The 12,180-nt window shown below is 54.3% G+C and overlaps 1 protein-coding gene across 1 annotated transcript; it reads left to right on the top strand.

The window, feature by feature from the left end:
• Positions 1 to 250: 250 nt before the first annotated feature.
• LOC117237761 (protein Wnt-1) lies at positions 251 to 10,311 on the top strand. The gene is made up of 4 exons (XM_033502072.1): positions 251 to 639; positions 3,651 to 3,913; positions 8,833 to 9,107; positions 9,193 to 10,311. Exons 1-4 carry the CDS (start codon positions 446 to 448, stop codon positions 9,748 to 9,750), a joined length of 1,290 nt encoding a protein of 429 aa, XP_033357963.1. The 5' UTR covers positions 251 to 445; the 3' UTR covers positions 9,751 to 10,311.
• The last annotated feature ends 1,869 nt before the right edge of the window (positions 10,312 to 12,180 follow it).

The raw sequence follows: 12,180 nt of genomic DNA, 5'->3' as shown, positions 1-12,180 counted from the left end.
CCTCTCCCACCACTTCTGATTCGGCGAGAACTCGGCAAGGGTGACACCCACCCCTCGAAAAAGAGCCCTTCGGGGGGTGAGTTTCCAGCACTCGACGTCATCTGGCCCGCTCTACCGACTACAGTTGCCCAACGAACGGTCGCTTGTCGGTGTTACGGTCCTTGCGATCGTGCTGCTGCCATTGACAGCTGACCGCTTGTTGCCTACGCTTCGTGCATTCGATCGAGACACCGGCAGCTGTGGACGACTCCCTCCTTCCTTCCGAAACACGGAATACTCCGAATTGTCGTCTTGAACGATGGTTTGAACGTTCGTCGAACGATCATCGACCACGTGCATCTCCGTCTTCATCGAGTGTGTCCACGACGAACGCTTACTATGTGCGCGACGCCGTTCCCGAATATTATCGTGTGATGTTCGCAATACGGTGAGTGAGCATTGGTGCATGGTGTTTCGCCGCTCGACGAAGCTCGATCAGAATCGCGATAGGATCTGCGCGCCGCGATTGCATTCGATCGCGAAGAAGAAGAAAAAGAAAATGAGGCTTTGGATGGTCATCGGCGCTCTGGCGGTGGCGACACACGCCTCCATCGCCGAAATTACCAGGAACAAAAACCGTGGAAGAGGGTCGATGTGGTGGTGAGTAAGAAAAAACTTCGAATATTAGCTGCGTAGAAAGCGGAGAAGGACGGCGTGTCGCCGCGCGCATGACAGGATCGACGCGACGGATCGACCTCGACCGCGCCTCCGTCGCGCGATGGTAAAAAGTCAAAAGGGAAAATGGTTTTTCGCGTATTGGTCGATGTAACCTTTGGAGGTTAATTAGGCGGGCCGGCAAGAGCCGTGTTAACACCTGTCTCGCGTCTTTTATCGAGCTAACGGTGGCAGCGACACTCGCGCGCCTTCTTATTAATTCATTAATCATAAGTCTCGGCTCGTTCGTTTCAATCCGCCAATGATTTCTCATAGGTTGAAGCGCGCGCACGTCGCAGGAACAAGAAAACGCTGGATGGATATTAGATAATGGCTAACTTCATTAGCCGGGTAATAAATAACGTTGGCGGTGCACGACTGAGCGAGCGTGCGTGCGTGCGTGGTTGCTCGCTCGCAACCGAAAGAGATAGCCGCGGAAGTATCCGCATAACGATAAAGTGTCGGCGATAAATCAGCCGAGCTCGATTGCTTTTCCAGTCGCGTTGATTTAGCACACCGCCACGCACGTCCGCCGCGACGCGCAAGTAATTATTACCTACGAATTAATTAATCTAATACGACGGTAAATTCGCGTGGACGCGTACGACAACCTGCTTCGAATTTCGCAGTCGAGCGTAATTTATCGCCGGAGACTTGTCGGCGAAAGGCGGATTGACTTTTCGGTCGAATTTACATCTACGAGTCTCGTCGACGTTTCTTCCATAGATATCGTTGGCAGATCGGTAATATATTTGCCGGTAACAGGGTATTACTTATCGCGTTAGCGCACGTTCCCGCTAGCTAGGCGAAACGCGTGACAACGATTCTGGGTGGTCCCGTTCAACCGTTCGATCGCGAGCAGCCGACACGGAGAGACGCTCGATCGTTGAAAAATCAGACGATCCGCGGCAGTGAAGCAGCCGCGGGCGACGTTAAGTCGGTCGACGGGACGGAGTGAAAAAGACGTCGCATCGTCGAATGAGTCTCGTGACGTCTCAACCTGGTTCGCGACATCGTTCCACATGCGATCGCGATCCCATCGGTCGATATACGTGGTTCGACTGTTGAAAGAAACGAGCGATTTCGAGTCGAGAATTCTTGCAGACGAGGGGAGAATTAATTCAGCGATAATCGCGCGAATTTAATATAGCCTTTTGTCACTGGGAGCGCGTGGCACCGGATCGTTATTAGCCCTGGCCGGTCGATAAATTATTTTCGTGGTGGTGGCGTGTCCGCTGGCAGAAAACACGTGGACAGGCTAGATGGAGAGAAGCGAGGGGGAGAAAGGGCAGAAACCGGGCAGGATCGTTGAGAGTCGTCCCTGAGCTTTCTGCCCGACGTAAATTACAAGCAATAGATATATCCTAACCGGTCCGGAGCGCGGCTTATTTATGGACATCGCTTATCGAATGCATCGTATAAACGTTCCAGTGAGCAAGCGCGCGCTCGAACCGGCGGATTCGTCGCCGCGTTCGTGGCCAACGGATCGAGCGCGGTAAGAATTTCGCGCATCGACGAAAGGAGATTACGGTTGCGGGAACGAAAGCAATGGAAAAAGACGCGAATGCCGACCACGATGACGCCACGCGCTCGGTATCCAGTCTCTCGAGTAATTATCGCGCGTGCTTCGTCCGAGATTCCACCGGATTTCGCTCGAATCTCCGCACCCTGGATGCGATCGGAGCGAACGCGCGCCGCTAACGCCGACAGAAGAGCGGAAAATCGGTCGAACAGAGCCGGATCGCGTCGAGTGGCCGCTACCACCGGCGTAGCTAGTTCCGGGGTGTTCCGCGTGTTCGCTGCTTTTACGAGCGGTGTATCGCGATACGGTTTATTTACACTCGCTGGCACGGTGTCAACGAGAGATCTCGGTCGCAGCCAGATGGGTTTTCGCGGTATGGTATCGCGCGGTCTAGCTGCTCTAGACTGACTGGTAGGCTGTCTCTGCTAGGCGTCAAGTAACTCGTTGACAACGGACCGTCGACGGAAATTCGAGCACAACGATCAGCTGTTTATTGTGCGCGGCGACGACAGATCCGATCCCTACCGGCGCGAGCTATTTTTCCAACGCGTTCCATTCTCAACTAGGAAAAATAACCAAGCGTGGCTGCGTCTCGCGCGTAGCGAAACGGCAGCCCCGTAAACGAGCCTCGTCTCCGCCAGCGAAGATTGTTCCCGGCGATTTCGAAAAGGTCCCGATCCCGCCGCGTGCGCGCACGCCAGACGTTTCTCTAAAGTTTGCACGTTCTTCCCACGAAGGGACGCGGGCAGACCGCTCTCGAGCGTTTTTCTGCGCGACGCTCGATCGATCGAGACGCGAATTCTTTCGCAGCCAGAACTCGCGCGGCAGCTTGATTTATATATACGCGGCTACCGTTGACCGAAACTGTTGAACCAGTTTCGTCTTTCGAACTAATCCTTCTCCGTGCTCCTTCCCCCCTTCCTCCACCCTGTTCTCTTCTTTACGCCGCTTCCCTTTCCGTCTCTCACCTCCTCTCTCTTCCTCCCGCTCTCCAGCCGCTCTCGATATACCGTTTTTACGCGTAAACCAAATTAGCGTCGAGCGAACGCACGAGAAATATCAATGACGCGCGATCTCGACCGTGAATCGCGGAACGGGCTATTTCGCACGGTTCGCTGTACGCGAGAACCAAAGTATGTCGTGGTAAAACACCGCGTTCCGCGGTTCCACCGTCAGCGTCCGCTGTCAAAACTCTTCGTTAACGCGATCTCTGTTTGGAAGGGTGTCTTTCGTGCGGCGTCTGTCGGCTTCCTAGGCCAGGCCCTGTCCCTCGATCTCGCTCGATCCTTCTCCGATCCGCTATCCCGAGCAGAATTCGGTCGAAAGACTCGAGAAGACGGTCTAACACGTCTCTCTCTCTCTCTCTCTCTCTTTATCGAACGACAAACACGCGCGACGAAACTAAACAAAGCGATTCGTTCGCTTTTCTTCCCAGGGGAATCGCCAAGGCAGGAGAGCCCAACAATTTTTTGCCAATGTCCCCGGCATCTCTTCACATGGATCCCACAGTGTACGCGACCTTGAGGAGAAAGCAGCGCAGACTGGCCAGGGAAAACCCAGGAGTCCTAATGGCCGTGGCTAGGGGTGCGAACCAAGCGATCGCCGAGTGCCAGCATCAGTTTCGCAATCGTCGATGGAACTGTTCGACCAAGAATTTTCTTCGTGGGAAAAACCTCTTCGGCAAGATCGTCGACAGAGGTAAGCACATTTCCTTTCTCTTTGCCGCTACTTTTTCTCTCTCGACCAATCACCGGTTTCGTTAATTGCCGCTCGAAAATTATCAGCGGCGCGAGTCTCGCTAATTGGCATCAAAAGATATACGTACGTTCGCTCTTAACGATATTCGCGACCGATCACGAAATTAGCAAACATTTTTACGAGGCTCGAGTCCTTTCCTCTTTCTCTTTCCCCTTCTTGTCTCTCTCTCTCTCTCTCTCTCTCCCTCTCTCGAGCCGTGGCTACCACTCGGACTAGATTCGAGAAGAATCGAGATTCGCGATAAAACGGCCGCGTCCATATATACATGTATAACGGACCATAAGGTGGACTCGTTCCACGTTCCAAAAAACAGCCCATTGTCCGTGGTTGTCTCCGACAACCGGTATTCCCGATAGAGATTTACAGAAGACAAGGTTTCGAGGAAAGAGACCGAGAAAAAGACGAGCTAGTGGAGAGAAACGGAGAGAGGTTTCTGAAATCGCGGTCGACGAATCTGTGATTTCGTGGCGTCGATTCGCGACCAGCTTATCGCCGCTGCGAGCGACCGCGCGTCGCTCGAAGTCGTCGGACGATCCGATAATCGCTCCGCATCATCGATAGACGGGACGATCGCCGAATAACCTATACAAAGTGGTCGAGTTTCAACGCGGTAATATCGTTAGTCGATCGATTCGCGAAGCACCGTAAAACGCTAACCCTTCAGCCGTGTAATTAAGGTACAAACGTAATTAGATTACGGTTCGTTAGTTAGTACGCGATTAATTTCATCGTAGTGTAAATCGGTCACGGATACGAGCGGTCGACTAACGCGTTTTTTCTATTTCGAATGGAAACGCACGTGTTTCGTCCGGGCGACGGATCAAAGGGTTTTGCCAATCGGCCTGGCAAAACCGCGGACATCGGCTATTCGAAATTCGGCGGCGGGAACAGGGGTGGCCGGGACGGCTGGACCGGAAGATTATTCCAAGACGACAGGGTGTCCGCTCGGAGGGTTGTAGCGGAAACCGGTGTGATGGGATAGGGTGAGGATCAGGATCGCGGAGAGGAACGAGGGGATCGAAAGGGGCGTGCCCTTGGTCCGAAGGCTCCGGGCACGTGCCCTCACCGACCAGATGTATGTTTTGCAACCTGATAATGGACCTTCTCGTACCAGTTCTGGCTCCCCTGCGGCTCTTTTAGATCTCGTCGAGGCGATTGTAAGCCGAGCTTTTTCGCTCGGCCCGCTCCCGCCCTATTACGTTCGGTGTCCCCATATGGCCACTTATCGCGCTAGTAAAACCGAAAAAGAAGCACGGGATACAAAATAGCGGAGAGGAAATGGATCGGAGCACCGTAACCCTTGCGCGACGCCACGCATCGACGCGCTCCAATACGTCCCGTGTCTCTGTCGCCAAATCGGAATACGGTCCAACGGGAATCAAATTTCTGAACGCTTTTTGCGAGAATCAAGTTATCCATCGATTCCTGGATGCAGCAAGAAACTGCGCCTCGGCCTTCCACCCTTTACTTCGACTCGATCAGGGAGCACCAGTTTCTCTTTTCGATCGCGATCCGGTCTCTGTCCCTTTTACCCGAGATTAGATCTGCTCGGGGCAGAGATCGCGTTTGCGCCCGCGAGGGGAAACACAGCTTTTCAAGAGTAGATCGTTATCTTTGATCCGTAATGCTCGTGCGTACTCGTCGTATTTAGAGATCGAAGAGGGGATCTAGCGCAGACTGGTCGCCGCGCGACGACCTAAACCGTCGTTTCCGGATTATGCAGGGGGTCGAACGATTACGCACGACGCGTGTGCTTTTCTTCTCGTTTTTCATCCGAACTCTCGTTCCTCTTTCTTCTCTTTTAATTCCTCTCGACCGTGAACGAGATCCGTTCGATTCGGTAACGTCCGTTCCTCGAGACTCGAACGGCAGAAATATGCCGCGCGTGTCCAACCCGAAAGAACGCCGCGATACTTTTGGAGGCGTTTGTACTCGATATTATAGCTGGTAGTGAATAGGTTCGCGGCCTGTAATCATTTCGCCGCCAAGAGCCACCTACCGCATCGGTGTCTACCCTCGGTTTCGTTGGTGCTCCTTCTCCGGCCACGGTTCTTCTCTCTCGTTTCCCCTGCGGCGCGCATCGTTCCGAGGTGTCGGCCTCGCGTGGATTCCGAGCCGAGCTCCGTGCTCGTCTAATTGCTCGGTAAACTGCGAATCTCGCGAGGCCTCCGTGCTGGCCTCGCGTTTTCCCTCGATTTCACGGATCTCGCATCGAATTCCGCTCGGGCAGAGAGAGCAACGCGGAACGAAAACGATCGGAGCGCACGAGCGCGCTCATGAACGACGATACATCCGGTGCACTTGGCGAACTCGGAGATCGAGATCGAAAGAGACGGAGAGAGAGGATGGTGAGGATCGGGAGGCCATTTACAGGGGAAATTCGCGATCGATATCGGAACGGCGTGGCGCGCGAGCGTCGCGTCTTATACGGAGACCCGTCATCGGGTTTTTACGACGGCGTTACGCCGCCATAAATCGCGGCCTATGATGGGCTACATGTGTCGACGGCACGCCACGATTTCTTGCGAAAACGTGAGCCGCGAGCCAATGGGCCCGTTGCCCCTCATCGGTCCTCCGTGATTTTTACATCTTGTTTGCTTCCACGCTTCTCGGTACGAGTTCCCGCGGCAGTTCGCGGCCTATATGGCGATCGCATTTTCGCGCCGCTCTCCACCCCCCTCTGTGCCCCCTTCGTCCCCTATCCTCCAGCACTTTTGCATTCAAGCGATGCGAGCTTGTCGATGCAGTTTTTCGAAGATCGACGTTGCTCGTCTCGACCAATCGCGCGTTCTTCGCCTCTCCTCCTCTCTCTCTCTCTCTCTCTCTCTCCCTCTCTCTATCTACTTATCCATCTATCCATTTATCTATCCATCTATCTATCTATCCATCCATCTATCCATCTATGTATCTATCTATCTATCTATCTATCTCGATCGTCGTCCGACTTCCTCCGGATCTTCACGGCGGTAGCAATAATTTCCGGTGATTTTATCTTTCTGGAATTTCAGCACGGCCGTGGACAACCGTCGTAAAGCCACGTCGCTATGTCACTCGGCTCGATCTCGCGTCGACGCCTTTTTAGTCTTAAGTCGAGAATCTCGGACCTTCGGATCCTTTCTTGCGCTCGCTTTTTGCAAAACCGCGATCGCGAAACTCGACTCGTCGCCGTGTCGTCGATTTTCCTCCGGACGGACACGTACGGAACGACCAGATGCGCAAACGAGCCAAAACTTTCCAGCAATGCGTCCGACTGTTTGCTCTACGGCAAACGAGCCGTTCCTCCACCTTGTTCGTTCTATTTGTACGGGCCGATAAAGCGAACGTCAAACCGTTTATCGCCCGTCGAATGACGAAACCGTGGTCGCACGCTACTCGTCCACGACGACAAACAATGGATCCCTAGGGATTATTCAGAGTCGTGCTTTTCTCTTTTCGCTTCGCCGCGTTTCCCTTCGCCCTTTTCGTTTCTTCTCGAACCGTGTTCTCTTTCGATAACGATTTTTCGCCTGAAAGGCCATTCTCGCGACTCGCCTCGTCACCTTTTATCTCGACCATCGACTATTTGACGATCATAAAATCGCGAAGAAAAAACGGCTACGATAAACGCTCCGAGTATCCCGATGATTTCATCGTCGACAACGCGGCCCGTTCGTACGCGTTCATAACGGAGCGTTTTCGCGAGAAAAACTCCCACCAGCCGTGTAATCCTTTCGTTATGGCAGTCGGAGATGATGAGGAATAATATCCGTAACCGATGAAATTTCGGGGAGACAGGTCGAAGATCCGGCACGGTAACGCAGTGGAACGGCGTAAATCTTGCGTTGCCTCGCCGTCGGCTGTTCCTCGTGTGTTACCTCGAGGCTGGAAAGGACCGTCGCTCCCGTCGACCACCGTTTTCGCCTCCGGTCTTCGCTTCGGATTCGGGGATTAGGAAAAATCGTTCCTTTCTTTCCACCTCTCTTCCTTACCTCCTTCTATTCTTCCTCTATTTCGGCGTGAAGGCTGCTTTTCTGGTTCGCATAGACCGCGTGAACGCGAACGTTGCCTACTGCCGAGTGACAGCCCGGCGCGGAAAACACTCGTGACCAATTCGAATCTAGCTCTACAATTTGATGCGCTTGATTATGTTTCCAATACCGGTTTCTTTTCTTCCACTCCGGAACCGTTTAACGTCTTACTTTGTTCAGCCACAGATGCTTCGATCCGGCCATCCTTGAGCGTCCTTTCCATCCGGCGTATGCTCTTTACCTCGTTCACGTATCGATACAGCTCGTCGAAGTATCGCGCGATAACTCGGTGTTATCTGCGCGGCCAAAAAAGTGGCAATCGGCGAAACGACTCCTCGGATCGGAGGCAGCTCGCGGTGCCTCGGTCGGCTGGCCGCAAAGGTGCCGCCAGGCACCTGCGCCTTATGCAGATAAGGTCGAGGTGCCTCTCGGGTCAGCCCACTCAGGGTTAAGGTCGCGTTCCCTTTCTTTTTCTCTCTTTCTCTTCCTTCCTCCTCGTCCCGTTCTCGCTCCAGCCGCTCATCTCCGTCCCTGTCTCTCGCTGGAAGACCGTGGCGCGTTCTTTTCCCTCGACCACGTCGTCGTGGGTTCCTTCCACACCTGTGCGGAGTGAATCTCGCGCGCGCAGGTAGTCCACGCGAACGGCCAAGGATTGAGACGTTGCCTGACGTCACCGCTCGCCTCCCACGTTCCCGTCCGCCGTCGCAAAAGTTTCGTCCGCTTGATCGGCAGCGCGATTCCTCCCTCCAACGGCGCGCTTCCGGCTCGATCGGTGGACGCGCGGCAGAACAGCCGAGAAAACGAATGGGAGGAATCGATTCGACGGACATTAACGGTGTCGCGTCGTTACAGGTTGTCGAGAGACCGCCTTCATCTACGCCATCACGAGCGCCGCCGTGACTCACAGCATCGCGAGAGCGTGCAGCGAGGGCAGCATCCAGTCGTGCTCCTGCGACTATACCCACCAATCGCGGCCACCATCCGGCACGCGGGATTGGGAATGGGGTGGCTGTTCGGACAACATCGGCTACGGGTTCAAGTTCTCCCGCGAATTCGTCGACACGGGGGAGCGTGGCCGAAATCTGCGCGAGAAGATGAATCTGCACAACAACGAGGCCGGCAGAGCGGTAAGTCTTTCTCCCGTCCTTCTCTCGCCGAACCAACCAATTTGCTTACGGACTAGAGAAAAAAATGTCGTTTCGTTTGTCGCAGCACGTGTCCTCGGAGATGCGGCAGGAGTGCAAGTGCCACGGCATGTCGGGCTCCTGCACCGTCAAGACCTGCTGGATGAGGCTACCGAATTTTCGCGTGGTCGGGGATAATCTGAAGGATCGGTTCGACGGCGCGTCCAGAGTTATGGTGAGCAACTCGGATCGGGTGCGTGGCAACGGGAACGCGATCGTGAGCAATTCGGCGAGTAATTCTGTGCACGGTCATCGGGAGGGTCTGGGTCGTCGACACCGGTACAACTTTCAGCTGAAGCCGTACAACCCGGAGCACAAACCACCAGGTCCGAAGGATCTCGTTTACCTGGAGCCCTCGCCGCCGTTCTGCGAGAAGAACCCGAAACTTGGCATTCTCGGCACTCACGGTAGACAGTGCAACGACACGAGTATCGGTGTCGACGGCTGCGACCTGATGTGCTGCGGCAGAGGCTACAAGACGCAAGAGGTGACGGTCGTCGAGAGATGCGCCTGCACGTTCCATTGGTGCTGCGAGGTCAAGTGTCAGCTCTGCAGAATCAAGAAGACGATACACACGTGCCTCTAGGCGTTTCTCTCTCTCTCTCTCCTCTATACTCGGTCCCTTTTCTCCCAAAGAGACTACCTCCTTCCTGGCGAAGGACGCTTCCGTAGTCTCGCGTGGATCGCTGGATCATCGACGTTGTCGAAGAGGTGGTACGGATGATCCTACCGCGAACAACTCTGCGTTCAGTTTCACCCGTTCAGGTTGACCGAGCCGCGCGACGGAGCCTGCAGTTACGAGCGGGTTGCTGCTCCTTGTCTCCCAGTATTACGCGAAACGATCTAAGCCGTATATTTATTACGACGTTCCACGGACGCGTACTAAAGACTGAGACGGCGAGAAGAATTGTTATCGGATCGCGATCGTAATCTTAGCACGTTAGACGTAATAATCGGCGAGTTGTCGTTGCATTGTACATACGATAATCCCTCTTGTTCCCCGTTTCGCTTCGAATCGCTTCGCCACGCGGCATCTTCTTAATTTTAGGGAGAACGCGGGACCGCGAGATTCGTTATACTCGTTATTTATTCCGATCCTTCGGATCGCGTACTTGTATATATGCATAGATCATAGGTATATAAATACACAAATTTATATGCAGATGTATAGATATATATATATATATATATTTTTTTGAAAATCGCGCTCGTCCAAGTGTCGCGCGAGAAGTCTGTTGTAAATAGTCGACACCGTTGAGACGAAGCCCACGCTCCGCGGGGTGCGAATAAATTATTTTTATACGTCTCTTCCTGTTAACTCCTTACTTTTGGATTCGCGCGGCGCTGTCACGTAGAATTAGAAAAATCATTAGCCCGGTGTTAGACGACCCGACCTCTATCTCCGAGCAAAGAAACGGTTTTTTACGATACTTGTAACGCACAGTAGACTTTTTTACTTGACTCTTTGTAATTTATAAAAATTGAGGTATAAGAAGAGGAAATAAAGACGACTACGAAAGAGTTGAAAGATCTTTCCAGGCGTTATTTTTGTCACGCTGGCCTTTTAAGACGCGCCGTCATCGACGTTCAGATCCAACGACGGCGGCGTCTCCGCGGAAACGCTGGTCGTTCGATGGCGTCGCACCACCGCGCGCACCTATCCTCGCGAAATATAGCCAACTGGTTCTCCGGCTGGACGACTTCATAACTCCTCACCGGGCGAATATCGTGGGAGGCCCGTGCCTCTGAGAGGACTGGTTCGACACTCTCCCGCTTCCCTTCCTCACGAACGACCGTTTCCCATCGCGTTCCTTCCTCCTACGTCTCTGCCTTGTTTCGTTTCTCCTTGGCCGCGCGCTGCACGCGATGATAACGAACGGAGGAATCCCGCAGGAATCTTCGTACGGGATAAAAGGATTCTGACCGCATACGAACAGGCATCCGCGCTAATGGTTCCGACACTCCCGCCGCCCCTGCCTCCTCCTGGTCCCTTTCTCTCCGCGACCCGTATCCAGCCTCCTTCGTCGTCTCCGCCGCTCCCGTCCCCGTTCTTTCCTAACGATCGGTATTTCCACTTGTAAGCGCATTCCGAGAGAGTCCGCGCGTCGATCGAGCACGATCGAGAGCTCCGGCGAACGTACGTCGGTCCTCGATCGGCCGATCGATTCGCAAGGACCGCGTGACCCGGCCGTTTCCTCCCGCGAACCGAGTCGCGCGCAACGGTCCGCGATCGTGCGGCAGCGCGCACGATGGAATTAGGTGGCACCAGGAAGGGTAGGTTCGCCGCGATACTGAAACAAATTCTTGCCGCGCGAGGGGCTCCCACCATCCCGGCAGACAAGAATCTCGAGCAGCCGGGCCACTTCTCACGGCGGTGCCTTTGATCTCGACCGGCCACCCCCTCGTCTCCATCACGGTCACTCGAGCACCGGCAGCGCGACCGTCTGCCTCGCCAGCCAGCCTTTTTACCCGCTGCTGTGTTGATGCTACTCTCTGTCCCCTGCCCCTCGTTACGCTCCCCGACCAACCTCGTCGTCGTCGACGAAACGGCTCCAAGAAGCCCGAAAGCCACCGAGATATACCGGACGCGAAGGTGGATTCATTCGGTTTTACTATTATTACGCATACCGTCACGCGTGCGGCTCGTTCCGGAATCTTCCAAGGATCCTGCTGAACTAAATCTCCCAAGAATCTCTGCGCGACTCTGCCTGCTCGCCGGCAGATGCTCGAGAACCGCGCGTCGATCTTCTTCTCGCGGAACTTTCGGCCGCGTTACGCGTTATCCGGCCGAACTTTGATTTGCTTGGATCGTCGGAGTCGGTCGAAGTCGAAAGGAGGAAGCTACCACGATCGGCGGTATATACCGTTTAACGTGGGGATTCGAGGCCCCGAGAAAAGATGCCGAACGAGCGAACGAACGAGACTCCGCGGTGTCTCACGGTTTCGCGGGAAGATTCGTCTTCAGCGGAAGAGGCTCATTATGCCGGACGAATACGAAATTCGGTCGACGAGGTTG

Source organism: Bombus vosnesenskii, unplaced genomic scaffold (assembly GCF_011952255.1).
Source record: "Bombus vosnesenskii isolate JDL3184/JDL3185 unplaced genomic scaffold, Bvos_JDL3184-5_v1.1 scf7180000013264, whole genome shotgun sequence".
Lineage (NCBI taxonomy): Eukaryota > Metazoa > Arthropoda > Insecta > Hymenoptera > Apidae > Bombus > Bombus vosnesenskii.
The sequence above is the reverse complement of the archived record's forward strand: the minus strand, read 5'-3'. Positions and strand labels throughout refer to the sequence as shown.

Coding starts and splice junctions, on each gene's coding strand:
- LOC117237761 (XM_033502072.1), top strand. CDS start 446: ATGGTGTTTCGCCGCTCGACGAAGCTCGATCAGAATCGCGATAGGATC. Junction 640..3,650: donor GGAAGAGGGTCGATGTGGTG/GTGAGTAAGAAA, acceptor TTTTCTTCCCAG/GGGAATCGCCAAGGCAGGAG. Junction 3,914..8,832: donor CGGCAAGATCGTCGACAGAG/GTAAGCACATTT, acceptor GCGTCGTTACAG/GTTGTCGAGAGACCGCCTTC.